This window comes from Catharus ustulatus, chromosome 20 (genome assembly GCF_009819885.2).
Source record: "Catharus ustulatus isolate bCatUst1 chromosome 20, bCatUst1.pri.v2, whole genome shotgun sequence".
In the NCBI taxonomy this organism is placed as follows: domain Eukaryota; kingdom Metazoa; phylum Chordata; class Aves; order Passeriformes; family Turdidae; genus Catharus; species Catharus ustulatus.
This window is the reverse complement of record NC_046240.1, coordinates 4688345-4709798: the sequence shown is the minus strand read 5'-3', so window position 1 is coordinate 4709798 and position 21454 is coordinate 4688345. Positions and strand designations below refer to the sequence as shown.

The following is a 21454-nucleotide window of genomic DNA, read 5'->3' as shown; positions in this document are numbered from 1 at the left end:
AGGAGGTTCCATGGATCCAAGTGTTTGGCTTCTCCTTCTGCTTGAGACCCTCCAAACCCTATCTCCTCCCAGGGAGGGGTTTGAGTGGCCCATCAGGGCACCACCCCCAGCTTGCCCTGTCTCCTTGCCACACCAGCCATCACCAAAACAACCAGAACCCCACAGAAATGCTGCATCCCCAGGCCCAAGAAGGGAGAAGAGGCCTCATGCATCTCATTAAATACAGGTAGAAATTTATTAAGGGGGGGAAACCCACAGCTTTTAAAAAAAGTATCAAAAAGAGACAAATGAGGTGAGGTGTTTGTCTTTGGCTGGAGCAGCAACTGGAGGGACAGAGGGGGCTGAAAACTGGCCCAGGGTGGAGGGAGGATGCAGGGACGGATACAGATGTTCCTGGGCTCATTCAGCAAGTGGTTGTAGAGAAGGGAAACAGGCTCTCAGCCCTTGAATATTCATCCCAGGACATCCTACCTGGGGCATTCCCACCTGCCCCCATTTAAAAGCACTGAGGCCTCCAGCACCAAAGCAACACATCTCAGAGCAGAGACAGCCTGGCACCAGCCTGGGTCCAAACCAGCCCAGAGGGGTCACCTGGACCCCAGGAAGGACCTGCCTTCGTGCCATGGCTGGTGGGAAGGAGAGGAGATGCTGGGGAGAGCAGCCCAGGGCTGGGGGCGGGTGGGAATGGGCAGGGAAGAGGGAAGGTGACTGCCCCATCCTGCACTTCTCCATCTGCCCAGCACCACTGGAGGAAGGGAGGGCTACCTGGGTCTCCACACTTGAAAAAGGGAAAGGGGAAACAGCAGGGACTCAAGGCAGAAGGTGGGAGCACCAACAGCTTCCAGAATGATCTGTGGGCTCCAGAAGCAGCCACATGAGCCCCCCAGGGGCTTTTCTCCATGTCTGCCTCCCACCATGGCACTACAAATGTGGCCCTTGCCACTCCTCCCCTTCCAAAAAGAGAATTTCACTGAAATAAGGGAAAGAAAAGCCCCCTGTCCCAAGTCCTGCCTCTCCATCCAGTGAGGAGCCAGGCGGGAAGGCACAAGCCTCCTTAGGGGCCTCAGGGGGAACAGGACTGAAAAATGTCTTTGAAGTACAGCTCTGAACGTCTTGGAGCCACGACAGAGACTCCAGGGAGCCCCAAATGGGGAAACCCTGGGCCTAAAGAGCTGTGGATAAAAAAGAGTGCCCCTGCAAAAAGGGGGTTGTGTTCACAGTATGAGCTGCAGTGCTGCAGGGCACTGAGGTGGGACAGAGCCCCAGGCAGGCAGGGGCACAGGCTGGAGACTTCAGCAACTTCACCCCAGGGCTGGGAGTCCAGCCTGGCCATGGATACACCAAACTCCCACTTCCCTCAGCCCTTTCCCCACACAGGCAGCAGCCAGAGTCAGTCCCCAAACCAGTTACGGCTTTCCAGCATCAGGAGGGAGCCCCAAAGGGGTTCAAGGCAGGGCTGGCTCAGCCCTGCACCCCCAGCATTGAGCAAGGGGTACCCCAAACCATCCCTGAGGATGGAGCCCCATCCTGGAGCAGCCACCACCATCTCCCACAGGCTGGGGAGGACCCAGCCCACGGCAAACATCGCGTGTGCCAGCAGGGTCAGTGCAGGACCTGCTCCAGCCCGTACTTCTCGCAGAACTTGCTGGTGAAGGGCAGGCAGGTGAGGTACTCCACCCAGCGCCAGTTCACAGGGTACACGTACAGCCACACCACCAGGGAGGCAAAGAGCCCCACGAAGACCAGCAGGGACACGATGATCATGGCCCGCTTGCGGTACTTGTCCACCGTGCCGAAGGTGATGTAGGGCAGGAAGGCGAAGGACAGCAGGAGCCCGCTGAGGAACCCGAAGAGGTGAGCGATGTTGTCGATCCAGGGCAAGAGGCCACAGATGAAGAGGAAGAGGACAATGCCAAAGAGGTTGAGGAAGGCTTTCCAGGGTTTCTCCAGCACCTGCCAGCTTTGGAAGAGCTCCACGAAGAGGCAGGCCAGTAAGCCGAACTGGGACCCAGCAGGGCCCACCTGCAGGGATGGGGGAAGTCAGAGCTGGACACTGTGTCAGCTCAGACACACCCCATGTCCCCCAGGGATCACCTCCTCCCCTAGCAAAGCACATTTGGCTCCTGCAGCCCTGTGCAGGATCCTCCATGGGGCTCAGAGATACGAGCCCTGGCACAGGAGGATGAGGAGGGAAGCAGGGTGGTGCTTTTTTGGCAGAGCTGATACTTCGTGTGACTCAGCAGCCAAACAGCATCACCCCCTCCCAGACCACAGCCCCATCCTGGCACACCCTGGGGGAATTAGGGCCCTTGGCATGATCTCATTTCAAGGCTGACAGGTTTTGGCTGGCAGCAGATTAGCCATCTGCCTGCCCAGGGACCCTGCACGCTCACGGACACGTGGTGACATGTGACACACACAGCACCACACGTGGGGCAGGGACACCCCTCCCCCTCTCCCTGCAGCAAACCTGCCAGGGGGTGAGAATCTCTGCTCCAGCCCCTTCCCCAAACCTCTGCCCAGGATGGGGATGGTCCCTGGCAGCTGACAGGATTTGGAACAGAGCTCCCAGACCCTCACCTCTGCCCTGTAGGGTAGGAAGATGGCACTGGCCAGGTTGCCCGTGATGCCACTGAGGATGAAGATGATGGAGATGCGATGCCAGCCTGCCAGCTTCTCCAGGTCCCGCAGCACCGTCATCTGGAATGTCACTGACACCAGGCAGTGGATGATGCTGGGGGAGAGACCCTGTGTTAGAGACCCCCTGGGGCACGAGACAGCTCACAAAACACCCCCACTGAGGGCACCTGTCATTGTAGCCTGGGAGTGCCTCTTCTCTCCCACCCCATCCTGATGGGGTCCAGTCCCCAGCTCCCCCATCCCTGGGGTTATGGGGCTCACCCAGCATGCAGGAACAGGGACAGCCACAGGCGGTAGAACTGGTCAGGAACCTCCGGGTTCAGGAAGGGCAGGAGCCCACACACCTCATCCAGGCAGTGCACCTGCAAAGGCAGCAGGGTCATCCCCAGAGCCACAGGGAACAAAGGATGAGTCACAGGGATGGGTTGCCAATGATGCCACATGGCTGTGAGGGGATTCTGGATGGTGTGGGGCACCCACATTGCTGTATCCTGCCCCACACCAGCAAGGTGGGCACAGCAGCAGGAGCCCAGCCAATAGCTGGGCAAGTCCCTGCACTTTGCTTCGCCCCTGCTCACGCCCATCCCAACCATGCCATTCCTTGCAGGATACTCTACAGCCCCTTGGCATCAGCATTGCTGCTAGCATTGCATCCCACATGCCCTGCCATGCTCCCTGGCCCTGCTCACCTGCGAGCAGAGCGTTGCCTCCTCGTGGAAGTAGCCGTGCATGAAGTCGCAGTATTCCCGCGTGGTGATCTCGCAGCTGGCAGGGGGCAGGAGGGGGCTCGCTGGGGGCAGGGCACACTCAGGATGCTCCTGAGCATCCCCCTCTGCTCCCACCCTGCTGCCACTGTGCTTCCCACCCCTCGAGGCCCTGTAACCTCCCTCTCCCCCCAGGCACATCTCTGGACACTGATGGGACAACACGAGGCAGGAGACCAGAGGGCAGAGCCAAGCCAGGCGTCCCCTTTGGCATGACCCACCTGCCCTTGGTGCCGATGCAGCAGGGCCTGCCCTTGATCTCACAGTCCAGGTGGGCAAAGCCCGTGTGGTTGGTTTTGGTCTCATAGGTGCAGATCTAGAAGCAGGAGGGAAAGGAGCCCTGGTCAGAGTCTGGCCCCAGGCTGTCTGTGCAGTCCTGTGCTGGCCACCATGGAGTCCCCAGCTGGTGGTGGCACTGGGCTCTTACCGGCCACTTGGTGATGTCATCTGGCCACACATGGGGCGGGTTGGATGCTGGCTCCTCACATGTCCTGGCAGGAGGAGGGGGGTGAGTCAGGTGGGTCCCCCCAACACATTCCCCCTGCAGATCAGGAACCCCCTCAGGCACTGACAGCTCTGGGACCTGCCTCGATCCTGCCCAGCAGTGGGAGTCCCTCAACACCCCACAGCAGCTCCGCCTGCAGCTGAACTCTGCAGAACTCAGAGCTGTTGGACAACCCCACCGATGCCCATGGATGTTCCCATCCCAGCAGGACAGGGCCAAGAACAACACAACAGCATCACCTGCAGTTGCCTGTGTTTAGGACAGGCCCTGCCTCAGTTTCCTCACTGATTCCCTCTTCTTTATCACTCTCCCATAGAGCGCAATAGTCTCCCCATCCCCTCAGACAAGAGAATTCAAGGCATCCAAGCTGGAAATGCAGACCCTTCTGCTGTGTCCCACACACAGCCAGGTGACCAGGCCACCCCCACTCTACCTGGGGTCCTGGTGACACACAGCCCCCGAGGTCCGCTTCTCCCCTGAGCCCATGGCTGGCGCGTTGCTGCCCGGCCACTTGATGAATGTTGCCAGCGTCTCCTGCAGGGAGCGTGGAGAGACTGAGGATGCAGCAGGGAATGCTCAGCTCTGACCCCACATGCATCCTGCCCTGGAGCAGTGCAGGGCTGAGGTGGTTTCCCCAGGGATCCCCAGCCCTTCCCAGGGCAGGGCCACGCACCGAGCAGTCCTGTGGCAGGGTCTGGATGCAGCCGGAGTTGTCGTTCTGGACGCAGCAGCCGGAGCCACGCTCCCGGTCCCGCTCGCGCTGGATGAGCCGCTCCACCTGCCGGTCCTTCCGGATGCAGGGGGAGAACTTGGCTCCCAGGTGGATCAGGTCGATCTGGGAGGGAGATGCCAGTACAGGAGATGCTTTATCTGTGCACCTCCCTTCGCTCCAGCCATCCCCAGGGAGAGTTTAGCATGGGTAGGGGTGTCCACAGGCAATAGACACAGGTCTGTCATCCCAGTGGAGAGAAGGCAGGACCATCCCACTGCGATGCCAAATGTCCCAGGGGGATTGGGGCCCAGGACAGCAGGCTGGAGTGAGGTCAAGCTCTGCCCCCCTGAGGAGAGAAGCATCTCAGAGAACCCCTCAGCTCAGGGCAGGGGAAGCAGAGGGCAGAGCATGAGACCAGAGGCCAAGGGTCTGGCAGAGTCCTTACCGAGCTGGGCCCGATCCAGAAGTTTTCCTGCTGGATGTACTTGACACTCTCATAGACACCCTTGTTCCTCAGCACCTGCCAAGAGAGGCCAGGGTGAGCTCCCACTGAAGGGGAGAGTGTTGAGGGACTGCACCCCTGTCTCCCTCCACTCAAAAGGAGCTGAGCAGCTTCTTCATCTGAGGGAAAGCGCTGCTGGGTCCCAGCAGCAAGGCAGGAGGGGGAACAGCTCTGCTCCCACCACATATCCTGCTGCAACACAGTGCTGCTTGTCCCCTTGCCCTGCCTATTTCACAGAGCCTCTCAAATGCTGGAGCCCCACAAGGTGCTCCCAGTCCTCACAGGGAGCATGACACCATGGGACACTGGTGGTTACAGTCCCCCCCAAAAGATGGCTCTTAAACTTACTAACTCTGTCGTCACGTGCTGGGCGAAGCCAATGGGGGCAATGCCGTAGGTGCCGATGACCAGCAGGGTGATGAGAATGTGGACAAAGGTGATCCAGTACGTGAAATACGGCCTGCAGGGACAGGACCAAAACTGAGCTGGTCAAAGATGGCAGGGCAAAGGGACACTGCAGTCCCCCAAAGCCTGATCCCCAGGCACTGAAGGGAACACACATCTGAGCCGGGGTGTGCCCCTCACCGGTGGCTGTCGGTGATCTCCAGCTGGGACTGCACGATGCTGCTCAGGCTGCGCCGGTACGTCCTGTTCAGCCACTTGCCCACCACCCCCAGCCCGTAGTAGCGTTTCTTGCGGTCGAAGGCGAAGTGTTTGACCTTGGAGGCGATGCGCCTGCCCCGCCGCGGAGCCGGACCCGCGCTGCCCGGCACTGAAGTGAGCCGGACACCCTCCCGCCTGTGGAGAGAGGAGAAACCCATCACAGGACTAGCTGAGAAACATCCAATGGCCAGAGCCCTGAGAATGCCCTGAGATGAAGCTCTGAGCACCTCCATTCTCTCAGGATCAGGATGGCCTAAGAGCCTGGTGCCCATGGCAGGGAGGGCTGGGGACATTGCCCTGCCAACAGCCCCAGGGACAACATCTGCTGAGGGCTGGTACTCACGGGGTGGGCTGCTCCACCTCGGGGGACACCCTGGCATCCTCCCCCACCTGGTGCATGCGTAAGCACGTGGCTGATAGAGGAGGAGACTCAAAGACGTCATCGGGCATGGAGTATGTCTCATCGTGCATGTCCATCTGGAAAGGGGATGGATATGTGTCCTTTGGACACGTGTGATGACTCAGAAGCCCCCTGGAGTGGGTGACCCCCAATGACACCCCACTAATGGCCCATCACAGGGTGTGAAATGTGCCCAGATGGCAACATCATTCCCTGTCACAGCCAAGGGCCATCACCAAGGCTGGGGCACAGCAGCCACTGTCACCACTACTGGGTGGAGTGCCAACACAGGGGTCCTTGTGAGAGCCCTGCTCCACACCCAGCCCCTGTGCAAGGCACTAGGACACGCCCCAGCTCCAGCAGCCAGTATGGAATGTCGCTTGCCTTACTGAAGAAGGACGAGTCCAGAGTATCAGCAGCATCCACCATGTCCTCGTCCATGAAGCTGGGGTACAGGAAACTCCTCTTGCTCCTTTGCTTGGGAGCCAGTGGCTCCAGGACAGAGCGCCCCTTTGGCAGTGCAAGCAAATGAAGGTAAGCAGCCAGAAGCCCTCAGTGTTTGCAGCACTGAGGGTTTCTCAGATCTTCCCTCTCCAAAGCCAAGTGGCAAGGATTAAATCCCAATCCCAGCCCCTTGTGTGGGGAGGAACTGGCAGAAGATGCTGCCTTTAGCTCCTCAGAAGCTGCACTGGACCATGGCCATGTTAGTCAGCATGACAAGTGACCTCTGAATTCATCTGGTCTCATACCCACAAACCTATCCCAAATTTTGCCCAGGGCTCCTCAGGAGTAGGAGAATTGCTGGAGAGATTTCCTTGTCCCTCAGCAATGGAACCCAGAAATAGTTTTTTCTCAGATTGTCCAATTTTCACCAAAACTTCTACTTCTAAGTAGGTCTCAGGTTAAAACACCAATCTCCCTCCTCAAACCCACCCTGGAGAGACAGCAGTCTCCATGCAAAGCAAACTGCCAAGAAACAAAGATGATGGGTGAAGAACAGAACTGAAACCCAGCTCAGGAAGATGATCCCCCACACTCCCAAAACTCACACGGAGAAGGGCTGCGGCCGCCTTGAAGCTCATGTGGGCGACAGACTCCCTCTTCCTGCGGGGCAGGCGGCCGTAGCCCGAGCGGATGCTGTTGAAGGACGCCAAGGACACAACGCCGGGGGTGAGCGGGGGCAGGACGTGGTGGGGCGTGTGGGGACGGTCGGTCTCGTCGGGATGGCGGAAGGGACGGCCCCTGGCCAGCGGGTCCACGATCTGCGGGAGGGAAGAGGCGTCAGCGCTGGGAGAGCAAGGCTGGGAGCGGCACCCTCCTCACCCCGAGCTCTACCTTGGGCATCTTGGCGGGTTTGGGCGACTCGGTGGCTTGGAAGGAGGGCACCTCCTGGCTGGGCAGCTCCATGTCGCGATAGGCAGGTTTCAGCTTGCCGTACCTCATGCTGCAGTGCTGCAGGCTCTTGCGCTGCCATTGCTGCCGCTTCCCCTCCCAGTCACTGCTGACGCCGAACCACTGCGCGGTGCCCCTGCACACGTGGTGGGCACAGCTGTCACACAGCTGGACCCCCACACCAGGTACCACCATTCCACCCAGGCATCCCCTTGGCAGGCAGTTGGGGTGTCTCAGCCCAGCCTGCAGCAGAGCAGTTTTGAGCTGGCTATGGGTCAAAGCGGAGTGAGGAAAGTGAGTTCTGCACTCCCTTCTGAGGCACACCTCTCCAACCCCAACCCAAGTCCTCTGCCAGCACCCACAATGTCTTGACATGGCCCCCTCTGAGTGACCCAGCCACGGCTGGAGCCCCTCTGCCCTCACTTGCGGATGCTCTGGGACAGGGATGTCTGCCGGCGGAAGCCGGGCCGGCGCTCCGGGCGGGGCTCCTGCAGGCTCTTGCTCTTGCGGTAGATGGGCACCTTGGAGGGCTGGAAGGCACAGCAGGGACATTAGGGACAGGGTGGCACCTGGCAGCCCCCTGAGCCCAGTGTGGGATGGACGCAGCTCCACCACTCACCTCCTTGTGGGCAGTGTCCTCCTCTGCCTCCCGGGGGGGGATGACAATGGAGAGGTTGGGGGGTTTCTTGCTCTGCAGGCGGCTGCTGCTGGAGCGGCTGCCCCCGTTCTTGTCCCCGGCTGACATCCTGGGCCGGTGGTGGTCGGCAGGCTGGCAGAGTGCAGGAGTCAGCCACAGGGGGAGAAGTATTCCCCCAGGAGCTGGTGTGTGAGGAAAGGCTGGGTCCCAGGAGGAGATGGGGCCTCACCAGTGGGACGTCACCAGACTGAGCCCCCCATGTCCCTGGCTGTGCTGGTGACACCTTGCCATCACGAACCCAGCTGCTGCAGCCCCAAAACCGACATTTCATGCCTGAGTTTGGGTTGATGGGAAGGCTTATATTAACCACTCATTCCCAGTCTCCTGGGGCCACCAACACCACCCCTTCACCTGCTGGGAGTAGGGCAGGGATGACAACAGTGACCAGGTCAGAGCATCCCCATCATTCCAGCCTGTGGGACACCCAGGTTTCACACCCCACCAGGATGAGCCTGACCATGTGCCTCTGAACCATGGGGAATCCCAGCAAGCCCAGCCAGGGCATGGCACACAGCTGCAGCACACGGGAACACTAGCCCTCCCAGTGTGGCAAGGGATCCGAGGGAGACTGAGGGGATGCCTGCAAGGAGCTCCTCCCTCAAGGGCACAGTGGGAAGAGGGAGGATATAAAAGGTCTGAAAACACCTAATCCATATCCCCACATGCATCACAGCTCCCACATGGACCCGCCATGTGTTGGGATGCCCCATGAAGGGGAGATGCAGGACATTCCCCTCTGGCACATGCATGCACACGCCAGGCTGGGAGACTGAATCCTCCCTGGCACCATGTGCAAGGAGAGGGAAGCTTAACAGCCAACATGTGGTTAATTCCTCAAGAAATCCCCTCCCGAGGGTCCCTGCAGCCAGCTTTACCAGGCAGGGCTTTGCAGGAAAAGTAATTCATCCAAGTGCAAGAGAACAAGTCCCAGATCCTCCTAGGGGTACGAGGGCAATCAAAAGGGAGGCACAGCCCTCTCTGACCTCTTCCCATCCTCCTTGACCATGTGCCAGTGCCCAGGGGACTCACACAGGTGTCACAAGCATCTCTTGTCTCCCAGGACAGCCACAGCCATGGGAATGGTGTCACCTGGCACGTTTGCACAGTGCCACTGCCTGCAAGACACCAGCTGGATCCACAGGCCTGGTTTCTCTCCCTGCCCAAGATCCCAGTGACCAGACTCCTACAGCTCTGTGCTTCTTAAGCAACATCACTTGAGAACCAGATGAGTGACTGAGATCCCACCAGCCCCCTCTGCAAGACAATCCCATGGGCAGCTCATTCCCAAAGCAAGAGTCAGGCACAGGGACACTTTTGCAGCTCCCTTAGCACTTAGAGCCCTGAACATGACCCTCCCCTTAGACCACACCACAAGCCTGGCTTAAGGAGCATGGGGTGCTCAAGGGATCAGCTTCATGGGGATGCAGGAGTCCAGAAGCAGCTCCCCAGGGATGGGAAAGCCTGGAGCTGGCAGCACTTGCTGGGATTGCTGCCTTCCATCAGCTCCTGGGCCATGTGACAGCCTTCTGCTCCTGCATTAAAACAGGAGCTGGGCTCCCTCTCCAGCACCAAAGCTGGGAGCAATCAACTCCCAGATTTCCCCTGTGGGCCCAGCCAGTGCTGGTCCCCACAGGCATTTCCTCACCTCATAAGAATGACAGGGATCCTGTGCAGTGATGGCAAACACCCAGGGCAGCCTTCCTCTGCCTCCGTCCTTCACGCACGGGAGCCCTGGGACATGGCCCAATTCCTCCTGCAGGGAGAGGCTGTGATGAAAAATCACGCATGGGAAAGCAGGCAAGGGCTGCAGGAGCATCCTGGCAGAGGGAGAGCTGAGCTCAGTGCTCCCTAGACCTTGGGGACAGGGCTGCAGGTGGCTGGACACCAGGGACAGGGATCAGCTGCTGGTACAGGGCAGCAGGAGGAGGAAAAGCCATTTACAGCAATGCTCCGTGGGAGGGAATAGCATGGGGCTAGCAGAGTTTTCCCCTGGTGCTGCCAGGCAAAGCTCTTGGGAGGACACCCAGGAAGAGCAGGCATGGAACACAAGTGCCTCACTGGGTATTTCATAGCTGCTAAACTGGGAGAGTGCCAGCTCCAGCAAGTAAAACTTTCCGTGCCACTGGTGAGCTGGAGACTCTGTTTGTTTTCCTCCCAGGGCAGCCAGCAACGAGCCCGAGATGGCAGCTGCTCTGGAGAGCTGGGAATGGGAACATGCTGGGGTCAGAGCCATCCCTGGGCCACCCTCATCCTTCTCCAGCTCTGGGGAATGGCTCTGAGTGCTGAGAACCAGCACAGCCTGAAGCACAGAAATTGCAGCCAAACTCTCACACCCCCATCCCAAAATCCCATCCCCAACTGCTCCCATCACATCCTGGACAGCCCCAGATCTCTGTGCTTCCCAGCAAAACAGGTTTGCAGCATGTTTAAAGTCCTCCTCCCTTCGCACAGCTCCCCAGGCAGGGAGGGCTGGCCTGGCCTCCCCTGGGGTGACTCAGTCCCGGGGGAGCTGGCACAGCCCGCCGGGCACCTGCTGTCCAGTCACGGTCACGCGGCGCGGCCGGAGCGCTTGTCACGGCTCTGTGCTTTGGCACTTTTGGCATTGAGTGTGAGGGGGAGGAGGGCAGCAGCCCCAGAGGGCTCAAGGCTCCTTTGCTGCACAGGCTGGAGGCAGCACTCACCCCCTGAGCACAGATCCTGAGCCACCAGGAGCCTTATCCTGTGCCAGGCAGAGAAATCCCCAGCGATGGTGCTGGGAAGGGGGAAGGTGTTTTCCAGCTCACCACGTGCCTGGTGCTGGCACCCAAGCCCTCTGGAGCTGGCACACTCAGTGTGGGAACAGGCCAGACAGTGCCTCCATGCAGAGACTGCCTGCCACAGCTCTAGATCCCCTGTGGTCACAGGTCCCTGTCACCCCCCGCAGCCCCGGCAGGGAGGGCTCTGCCACCATGAGCACAGCTCCCTGTCTGGCAGCCCTGGCATCAGCCACCCCACTGCAGGGCACAGCTGGGCTGTGGGTCCCCAGGGAGCCTCAGCCCAACCCTGGGACACTCAGGGTGGACGTGCTGGCTTTGTCCCAGGGACAGAAAAAGGAAGTGAGAGGCGACGTGCGGCGCTGGCATGGGGGGGATGGCTGAGCACATGCCCTGTTGTGGGGACAAGGCAGGTCACAGCAGCAGGGGGTGACAGGCACAGCACTTGGCAGCCACAAACATGTCCTGAGCTTGGTAGGAGCTGTGCTTTGGGCTGGAAAAAGGGTCCTGGGGGCAGCACGTTGTCACTTCAGTCTGGAAAAGATCTCCATGCACTGGGGCTGCTGCCACTGTTGACCCACAGGGAGAGATAAATGGGCAGGGCGTGGAGGCAGAACCACCTGGTCTGGCTGGTGAGAAGAGATCCCCACTATCACCATCTCCCCTCTCAAAGCTCTTGTGCACTGAAGGTCACCAAAGCCTGACATCCAGCAGTGAGGGACACAGCCTGTGCCCCAACAGCAGCAGAGGGGTGAAGGCCCCACCCTTTCCCAAGAGAGCAGAGCTGCTGGGGTCACTGGGGAGCAACTGGGACAAGGTTTGAGCCTTTAACCTAAAAAGACACAAGAAAGGTGACCAGGGCAAATCACAACAAGCACTGAGCAGAGGAAGCACACCCAAGGAAGAAAGTGATGGAAAAAATGATGTGGTTCACACAAAGCGTCACCACAGGACACACACAACACAAAGGGACCATCAGCAAGGCCAGGAGAGCAGAACTGGGACAGCCAAGCACAGTCATAGCACAAGACAGCAGAGACAATCCTGCAGAGCAGCCCTGGTTGGAAAAGGATTGGGATCTCTCCTCAAGCTTGTTGGCACGGTGGGAAGGGACATTACTGGAATAACAATGCCTGCAGCTGAACAGCTGGTGCAGATCAGCTGGAAGAGAAATCAGCTCTGAGCCACCCAAGGGTGTGGGGCAGGGAGTGGGACCCCCATGAGCATCCATCATACCCATCACCCTGAGCACAATGAGCCCAGCCCTCCCTCTCCACCTCCACAGGGCAGTGAGAAAGGGGCCAGCAATGCCACAGAGCCCCCACACACCCTGGCAGCCTCTGCAGCTGCTGCTGGCACCCAAGAGCCCATCAGGGAGAGCTGCTGCTGCTGCCCATAAATGATTCACAAGCACGTTAAAGGTCTCTCTCAAGGCTGGAGCCGTGTTAAAAGGTGCTCCCAGTTATTAAGAGCTCTGGATAGGAAACTCGATTTGTGCAACTGCTCTGAGCATTGAGCTCCTGCGGACTCACACCCGAGCAGAGACCCAGCACTTCTGCTTCTGCTCCCTTTCAAAAAGCTTTTTACCATTTTGCAGTCTCGAGTTTCAGGTCTGGAGAAAAGGAGCCAAAGTACAAATAGCTCTTGAAATAAAAACAGATTATTGGAGAAGAAAAAGAAAAAAAACTCAATTTTTTCCCCACGTGTCCCAACCCTGTCACAACAGAGCTGGACAGCAAAACTGCAAGATGCAGAGTTTCACTCAGAGTCTTGAGAGAGGCCCCCTGTGCCTCAGAAGGTATGGCTAGCTGTCCTCTCCCTTATCACAGAGCCCTTATCACAGCATGGACACCCACAGGGGCTTAAATCCACATCTCCCTGATGGCTGGGGTAGGAAGGTGGGCTATGGATGAGTGCTGAGATCCCATCTGATCCCCGGGGTGTGCAGGCAGCCAGCACACACCTCACCCACGCCACCATTAGAACATCCTCTCCCATCCTCCTGTGTCGGGAAGGACATTGGGCAATGGCCGAGCTGGGAACACCGCACGCCCCAGGAGGAAGGAAGGTGGCTGGGGAGATAGAGCACGGTGGGTGGGGGAGCTGTGCTGGGCTGATAAGGAGAGCCCTGCCCACAGGGAGGGACATGGGGATACTCACACCACTGCTCACCACTGCAGCCTGGGCTGGCTTCCTTGCTGCAAGGGCTGGGGGGCAGGAACGTGGCCCTGCTCCCCAGCAGTCCTGGGTGATGCCATCCCTGTGGGCATGGAGAGGGAAGGATTTGCCTGCAGTGCCGGGAACGGGTGGAAAAAGCCACGTGCAGGATTTCCCACATCCCAGCCACAGGCCATTTCCCACTCTCATTAGTTCTTACCAGTACAACAACCCCCACCCACCTGCAGAGCAAGTGCTGACACCCAAAGGCTTCCCAGCCTGCTGGGCTGGGGTCCCTGGGTGCCACTGCCACCCACCCACATGTCCCCACACACCCTGACAGCACAGCAACCCCAACCACAGCACTGCACAAACCCACTCTCTGCTTCCTGCAAAGGCACTCCAGTGTGGTGGGTGCTGCTGCAGGGGCTGTGGGGACCCTCAGCCCACTGGTCCCTTCCTCAGCTGGAGCTCAAGCCAAGTGAGGAATGTGCACGTGGGGACTTTGAGTCACCCCAACGGCTCTGGGGAGAGCAAAGGGCCAAAGTCCCCACTGGGAGCGAGGGAAGCACAGCAGCTCCACTGGTGAGTGTGCAGAGGGGGCTGCTCCACAGGCAGGGTCACAGCACACACAAGGAAAGCTCTTTTTCCTCTTCCCCCAGCCTACCAGGATTGATTTAACTTGGTTTTACCCAAGAACTGATTAATTACTCAAATCTAGTCCAATTCCTTTTTAGCTTGGCTTCAACACAGAGTGCACAGACATGATGGTGCAGCCATCTGTAAGGGGCTGAGGGCTCCCAGGTCGGTATTTACCCAAGGGAAGGGGACAGTGTGCCTGCAGGCCATGTGCCTGCCATCCCCATGCTGCAGGTCATTACTGAGTTCACTCCCACTTCCCTCCTCGAAGCGAAATTCTCTGTATGAAAGGTTAATGGGGCTGCAAGGGACACTCCTCCCTGTGTTCTTCCTCTGAACACTCATTCTTCCAGCAGCTCTTGGTCCCAGGGCTCTGGCTGGGCTTGCACACTTCCCCAGTCCCCTGCTGCCTGTTTCAAAGCACACCAAGGCACCCAGAGTAGCACAGGGCTGGCAGAAATGCCCCATATTTACAGAGGGTTCCCTTGCCCTGAGCTCTGAACACCCCCATGCTGTGTGGGATGCAGCAGTGGGAGGTGATGCTCAGCCCTGTGCAGGAATTTGGCTCATCCCAGGGACAAGAGGAGCCCTGGGCTGGCAGCAGGACGAGCCCCCTTGGCTGCAGCTCCCTGGCTCTGGGAACAGACTCCTTATCTCATCACAGCCTTGTACAAAGTGCTGACAGCCTCAGTGCAAAGGGGGAGCCCTGAGTGGACACCAGCAGCCTCCTTCTTTCCCTTTCCAGGGCCAGCAGCTCCCAGAGGAGAGGGGAAAAGGACCTTGTGGTGTCCCTTTGGGCTGTGGATGGTGACCCCTCTGCTGGCAGGGGCTGGAGGCTGTCCCCCAGACACTCCACTAAGCCTCAGTGCTCCTCCCAAACAGCAGCAGCCAAGCGTGGGTGGGCCACTCCTCAGCTTCCTTCCTTTCATTCCTGATTGCAGGAGGCCTGAAGCACCCAGACCCGCACCCTGCAGAGGAAGGACCAGCTGGGAACAGCTCATCCCCATCCAACACAGTGCAAGCCCAGCACAGGGAATCCTACACTCACTGGTACCTATGGAATGTGATGCTTTTCCCACCACAGCATCTCATGGACCTCTGCCAGCCAGACACTTTGCAGCCTCTCAGCTGCCAAGAGCTGGAAATGGGGTCTCCTCAACCACCTTTATCCTCCTCCTGCCTCTCCTTCATCCTTGCCTGCTATCCCATCCCTGGGTGCTGCACCCACAGGGAAGCCATGCAGCTCAGCACAGGGGCTGGAGATGCTGCGTTCTAAGGAGCCACCTCCATGTCCTGCCCAGGAGAGCCTGAACTGAGTGAAGTCACCACGTACAAGAGTAACTGGTTATGTGATCACCCTTGGAAAAGGTGTATGACAACAGCACAGCTCTGATGACATGTCCTGCTCATTCCATGGAGGAGCTGAGGCCAGGCAGGAGGGTTGGGGATCTCCCCCAGCTGCCCAGGGGCACAGAGTGCAGCCTTGGGGCTCACATGTAACAGGAGGTCACTCCCAGCCCTGCCTGGTGTTCCTGCAGGCTGGCAAATTACAGGAATAATTCCATCAGCCCCCCAGCACAAGCTGCAGCATGACACATGGGGGGTGAAGCCAGCCCCATGGCATGGGAGGGGAACACTGGCACACTGGGCATCTTGGGGGACACTGGCCACATCTCTTCTGCCCCACGTGGGCCAGTCAGACCAGAGGAATCTCATCAGGAAATACTACTTCTAAGCAATAAATCAATAAAACAAACCAACAGAGGTTGCTAAAGGAGGTTCCTGGGAGCTGCAGCAGCTGAAAAAGGCACCTGCAGATGGGAGGGATGGTCCTGTGGGATGGCCATAAGGCAGGAGCATCCACTGAATGCACACACCACTCATCACAGGGCTGGACATTCAGCACACAGACTGTGTGCCCTTCACACTGGTGGGTTTCTTTCTCCCATCCAATGCCTTGGAAAAAGGCCAAGGAGCATCCCTGGGCACTGTCCTGCTCCCTCCTGCCCCATGTCCCACTGCAGCCTCTGGCAGCACAGCATCAAGTGGGTTTGTTACTACCTGCATTCCCTCCACCCCCAGGGTACAACCACAGCACCAACCCTGCTCTTGTGGCTGCACAAACCATCCCTGCAGTGACAGCTGCAGTTTCACGGGACACCTCTGTGCTTTCTGACTCCTTTGTGGCATTTTGTAAGTGGGGAAACTGAGGCACTGCACTACTGTAAGGCTCCCTCACTCCACTGCTGCTCCACAGGGAGTTGGTTCCTTCTCCACTGAAGCCCACACACCTCTCCCAGTTTTAAGTTCCTGGAGGACAAGGGTGGAGGAGGAAGCCCTCACATGCAAACCTCATAAATATTTGCTCCCCTGCCCTCCCAGAGCAGTTATTTGGGATGGTTGTCCCGGTCCTGTGCTCAGCTAATGTGACCAGCACCGTGCAGTGCTTGACCTTGGAGTGTGAGTCCCCAACATTGAGGGGGACACAGGGGTCCTGTGTGATGGGCAAACAGAGGGCAGGGTTGGTCTGGGGTCCTCCCTGGGTCCATTCTCCACCTTAAATGCCTGATTAAGAGAGCAACCACCAAACAACTGTTTTTTTGTTGTTTGGGTTTTTTTGTTTGTTTGTTTTTTTATAACAGTGATGAAGTGGGAAAAGGACAAGGATTTTCTCCATACCCACCAGCACACACAGAGCTCTCCAGGCCGACTCAGAGGCCAGGAAATGACCATAACTCAAAGCACTGCACTCCCCCAAATGACCACAGCTCCTGGATTCCTGTAATTAAAAGGGACTGTGCCCACCCCCGCTGGGAGCTTGTTGTGTTATCAGACATCTCACAGCCCGGCAGGACAGCAGAAACCAAAGTCATTAGGTAAAAAGCTCCTCAAGAGGAGGAGAGTTCATGATCCCATCACTTGCGGGTTCATGGAGATCTAAGTAATTAATTTTCAGCTTTCAGCAATTGACTCTTTCAGTGCTGAGCCCCTGACAGCACCAAGCCTGCACTCGCTCCTCCGGGTCAGGTCCCTGCAGGACTCCCAATGCCCATGGGAAATGTGGAAATGCCTCACAAGCCCCAGGCTTGGCACTTGTGTGGGCAGCTTGTGGGCAGCTCTGCAACTCCCCCACCAGCTGGGTCTCAATCAGCTGTCTCCTACTTTGTTTGGTAATGATCTCTGTTCTGATTCCTGCTTGTCCTAAGGGCCGTTTTCAGCTCAAGAACAACCTAAGGGAAGGAATAAGGATGCATTTGGGGGATCCCTCAGCTTCACTGTAAGAGCTGAACAGGAGCAGCACCCAAGAACAAAACACAGACCCAGAGGACAGCCATGTGCTCATCCTGCATCCCAGCCCAAACACAGCCCACATTCCCCAGGTCCCCCAGTGCATCCCAACGAGTGCATTCCCCCTGAGGCAACCCAGGCAGTCCCTTCCCCACCGGATTCACAGCCCTGTGCTCCGCATCCCCAGCTCCGAGCTGCTCTCCCAGCAGCCACAGGCATCTATTGTTCCTGCCTCTCACACACTGAGCGCTCACACGTGCATCTGAGAGCCTATACCAGGCTCGGCCCCGTATCGCAGAATTTACATCAGGGCCGTGCTGTGGTGTCAAACCCCACTCTGTGGTTTGCCCTTTCTCACTCCGGGGCTTGCAACGCCTCCAGGTGCTCCAGCACAGCTGCAGCGATGCCAGACAAGCCCCACGACAGGGAAGTGATAGCCGGTCACCACTTATGGCACAGGGAGCAGGGCTGGCAGGAGCCCTGCCACGTGAGCAAGCAGCAAAAGGTGCTGATCACCCCATTCATTAACTGCAGAGGAGCTGGGAAGGGCAGTGCCCAGGTGCAGCAGCTGGGAGCCCAGGGAGCCACATGGAAAGCCAGAGCTGACCAGGGTAGCACAAGCAGAGACAGCTCTGGTTTCTCCCAGGTTCAGTTGCAGTTGAACCCTCCAGCTCATTTTGGAGGTGCGACAATTCCAAGCTGGTTATTTCCCACTTGGGAAAAGGACAGAGGGACAATGGAAGGAGCCGAGTGGGCAGCATCTCCTTGCTCGGGACAGCCATGGCACTGTGGTGGGCTGCACTCCCCAATTCCCCCGCTGGGTTGGAGGCTGTGTACCCAGAACAGCAGCAGGATGATGAGTTCACCCTGGAAATCCCCAGCAGCAACCATCCAGGGACTGGGAACGTGCAAACAGAATGCCCTGGCTCCTCGTGGCGAGCAGGATGACGCCACGCTAGGGAAGAAGGCGGACACTTCCTCTTGCCACAGGGACCCAGCAGTGACAATGCAGCCTCTCAGGTCCCCTTCCCCCTGCAGAACGTGGGTCTGGGGGGTTGAGCGAGACCTGCAGGGTCTCAGATCACTGTGGGCACCACAACCTGGCTACAGAAAGCCTGGAAGGACAGTCTCTACCCAGCCCTGCTGGCCTGGCAGCAAGGCAGGGTAGGATGGGGTAGAGCTCAGCCTCAGCCCTCTGTCCCAAACCTGGAGGACCAACAGCAAAAATCCGACTAAAATACCCACACATAGCATCCCTCTGCTCCGGGCGGGATGTACGCACGGACGGAGGATGATCCGACCTCCCTGCTCTGCACGGGTTTTTGTTCGCCAGCGAAGGGCTGGTGGCAGCACTCGCCACTACAGGCAGCACGTGCGAGCGTCCCAGAGCCCTGAACCAAACCTCAAACCAGCTACAACAACAAAGCCCCGGCGGGCGGGGGGGCAGGAGGATGCTCGGGGTCAGGGACCCGGCCCCCTCCGCCGCTCACCTGCGGGGTCCAGGCTGCTCACCTGGGGAGGGGGAAAACCAGCAAACACAAACAAAACCCACCCGCCCGCCTGGTTATCGGCGCCAGAAAGTAGGTTAGAGCTTTCCTCCCTGCCTCGGCCGGGCAGCGGGCAGGGTTTTCCCTCCGGCCGGGTCACCCCGTCGGGACACGCACCCACTTCCCCCGTGATGGAGAGGAGGAGCAGGAGGAGCAGGAGCAGCCCGGCCCCCGCCATCCGCCCCGGAGGCGCCGGGCAGGGCGCGGGGCACGGCCCGGGCAGGGGGATCCGCGCCGCGCCCCCCGCCCCACAGAGCGGCCGGGCTGGGCAGGGGCAGCGCCCGGGGAGCCCCGCGGGGCCGGGCCGGGCTGGAGGCGCGGGGCGGAGGAGGAAGCTGGCGGGACGCGGCGCTCACAAAGCAGCAACAAACCGGGCGGTCACGGAGCGAAGCGGCGCGGAGGCACCGGGACCCCCGCCCCGCCCCGCTCTGCTCTGCTCTGCTCTGCTCCCCTTGTCGGCCCCGCTCACCTCGGCCCGCTCCGGTCCTGCCCCCGCTGCCACTCCCGGTGCCGGTCCCGCGGCCGCCGCCGCCCCCACCTGGGCCGGGCGGGGCTGGGGGCGTGCCCGGGGCGGGGTTCGGCAGGGGCGTGTCCCAGGGCGGGGTCTCCTCCCGGGACCCTCCCGCTGTCCCGGCGGGCGCTGGTCCCATCTACGGGGATCTCCCGTGGGGGATGAGACTCTGAGCCCGGCTCGGCTCTCGGCCCCGCGGCACCGGGAGCTGGGAGTCGGCACCGCCGGTACCGGCACTGTCAGCACTGGGCGCTATCGGGACCAGCCACTAGAAGAACTGGTCACTATTAGGACCAGTTACTATTAGGACTGGAAACCACTAGAACAGTCATTTCTAGGAACGGTTACTATTAGGACTGGTTAGTATAAGAACTGACTATTTATTATTACTTATTATTATTATACTGACTAGTCAGTATCAGAGCGGTCGCTATTAGGACCAGCCACTCTTAGGACTGCTCAGTATTAGGACTGGTCATTATTGGGACCAGCCACTGTAAGAACTGGTCACTATTAAGACCAGCCACCATAAGGACTGGTCACTATTAGGATCAGCCACTCTTAGGACTGATCACTGTTAGGACCAGATGCTTTCAGGACTAGGCACTATTAGGACCAGTCACCACAAGGACTGGCACTATTAGAACTGGCCACTATTAGGACCCGTTACTATTAGGACTAGTAACCATTAGGAATGGTCATTACCAGGAACAGTCACAATTAGGACCGTTTGGAATGTGACCATTGGGACAGGTCACCATTAGGACTGGTCACTGTAAGAACTGCTCGGTATTAGGACTGGTCATTATTAGGACCAATCACCAACAGAACTGGCCATCATTAGGGCTCTCAGGCATGGCTCCCTGACCCCATATCCAAGGGTGGGCACTCCAGGCAGCGTGGCAGGCACGGTGCAGGCTGGCACAGCCCTGAGGCTCTGCAGGCCTGGGCATGTCCCGCTGGCCGGGCAGGATGCGGTGACGCACGGCCGGGCTGGGGCAGCGGGCAGCGGCCGCAGGGCCGGTCCTGTCGGCTTTCACAGCCTGACTCATCCTGGGGCTGGGGAGCTCACCCCTTGGGAGCTGCACCTGCTCCATCACCAGCAGCACTGGGTTGTTCTTATTCCAGGAGCCTCACATTCCCTCCCTGAGGGGGAGACTTGGTGCTGGCAGGTTGTGGGGGCTGAGGAGAGACATTTGCAGATCGGGTTTGGCACGGCTGTATTTCTGAGAGGTCTGTACAGGACACTATGCCCTGGGTTTTGCCACAAAATAAATTCTTGATTCACAACTGGCTCCAGGTTCTAGGCGAGCACCAGCTGAATTTACAGCTGGGACAAGGCAGGACCAGAAATTTTATGCCTTGCTATCCAAAACTACAATTTCCTCTTATATTCCTTTTACCTGCACACCCACTGTGCTAAACTCGACCTTGGGTGGTGCAGCCTGGATTCACTGATGCCTGTTGGGTGCTGAGCTCGTGTTCTCATCAGCCCTCTGCCTTCCACAGCTTCGTGCTCAGCAAATCTGCTGCTGGTTCGTGGTAGAAAGGAGGGCGGAGGAAGCTTTTGGATCCTGCCGGCTCCTTTGAAGCTGCGGTTGGAAGCGGGTGGAGAAGGGAGAGCCCGGCAGGTGCCAGGGTGGGTATCTGGGCACAGACACCCCGACATGGGCAGTGCCAGGGGTGGGGGTGTTCCCTGCCCGTGACTCAGGGGTGAGCAAAGGGTGAGGTGCAGGTGGCAAGCAGGGACCTGTGCCAAGGAGCCAGGTCTGCTCCCTGCATTTGAGAAAGGACAGAACAACAAACAGCAGCTGACAAAAACCATCACTGCCATGCATCCTGCTCCAAGCTTGTGTCCTGTGGGATGTGTCTTTCCATGGAGGAGCCAGACAGGATGGTAAAGCCCACAGAGGGGAAGAGAGGAGGGTGACTGCCACCTGTGCCAACCCTGCTGAGCATTGGGCAATAAGGAAGCAAAAAACATGACCGAAAAAACCCCAAGGCAGCAACGACAGGGTGTTGCATCACTGCTGGGGAGACGCTCTGCAGAGCACTTCTTTTTGTGGAGAAAACGGCTCCACAGCCTGGCCAGAAGTGTCCTGGCTGCTCTGTATTCCAGGGAAAGCAGGGAGGGGTCACAGCACTGTGTATCCCAGTGCTGGGAGACCATCCTGTGCAGGGTGTTGGAAGCCCCCAGTATGATGTGCTGGGCCCAAGGCTGGGATATTCCAGCAAGAGAGGTTCCTCCCTCTTATACCATGAAACCTCCAGGGTGGGATCTGTG

General features: G+C 58.7%; 1 protein-coding gene across 2 annotated transcripts; it reads right to left on the bottom strand.

The window, feature by feature from the left end:
• Nucleotides 1-211: 211 nt before the first annotated feature.
• Nucleotides 212-19185, bottom strand: RHBDF2 (rhomboid 5 homolog 2). 2 transcript variants are annotated; one of them, XM_033077024.1, is made up of 19 exons: nucleotides 19129-19185; nucleotides 9921-10028; nucleotides 8198-8347; nucleotides 8002-8108; nucleotides 7522-7714; nucleotides 7236-7448; nucleotides 6571-6696; nucleotides 6130-6263; nucleotides 5709-5921; nucleotides 5472-5583; nucleotides 5067-5141; nucleotides 4583-4744; nucleotides 4343-4443; nucleotides 3832-3895; nucleotides 3626-3720; nucleotides 3330-3405; nucleotides 2902-3002; nucleotides 2581-2734; nucleotides 212-2022 (listed from the first exon to the last, which is right to left on the bottom strand). In XM_033077024.1, the coding sequence occupies exons 3-19, from the start codon at nucleotides 8321-8323 to the stop codon at nucleotides 1603-1605; spliced, it is 2472 nt and encodes an 823-aa protein (XP_032932915.1). In that variant the 5' UTR covers nucleotides 8324-8347; nucleotides 9921-10028; nucleotides 19129-19185; the 3' UTR covers nucleotides 212-1602. The 2 variants fall into 2 exon arrangements, with proteins under 2 accessions (XP_032932915.1, XP_032932914.1); XM_033077023.1 differs by lacking the exons at nucleotides 8198-8347; nucleotides 9921-10028; nucleotides 19129-19185 and having other exon boundaries at nucleotides 7522-8083.
• Nucleotides 19186-21454: the final 2269 nt, after the last annotated feature.

Bases quoted from the DNA above. Each gene is read 5' to 3' on its own strand.
- RHBDF2 (XM_033077023.1), bottom strand. From the start codon at position 7,953: ATGTCAAGACATTGTGGGTGCTGGCAGAGGACTTGGGTTGGGGTTGGA. The intron at 5,142-5,471 runs GTAAGTTTAAGA...CTCTCTTGGCAG, and splicing joins AGCACGTGACGACAGAGTTA to GTGCTGAGGAACAAGGGTGT. The intron at 4,745-5,066 runs GTAAGGACTCTG...TCTCCCTCCCAG, and splicing joins TCTGGATCGGGCCCAGCTCG to ATCGACCTGATCCACCTGGG.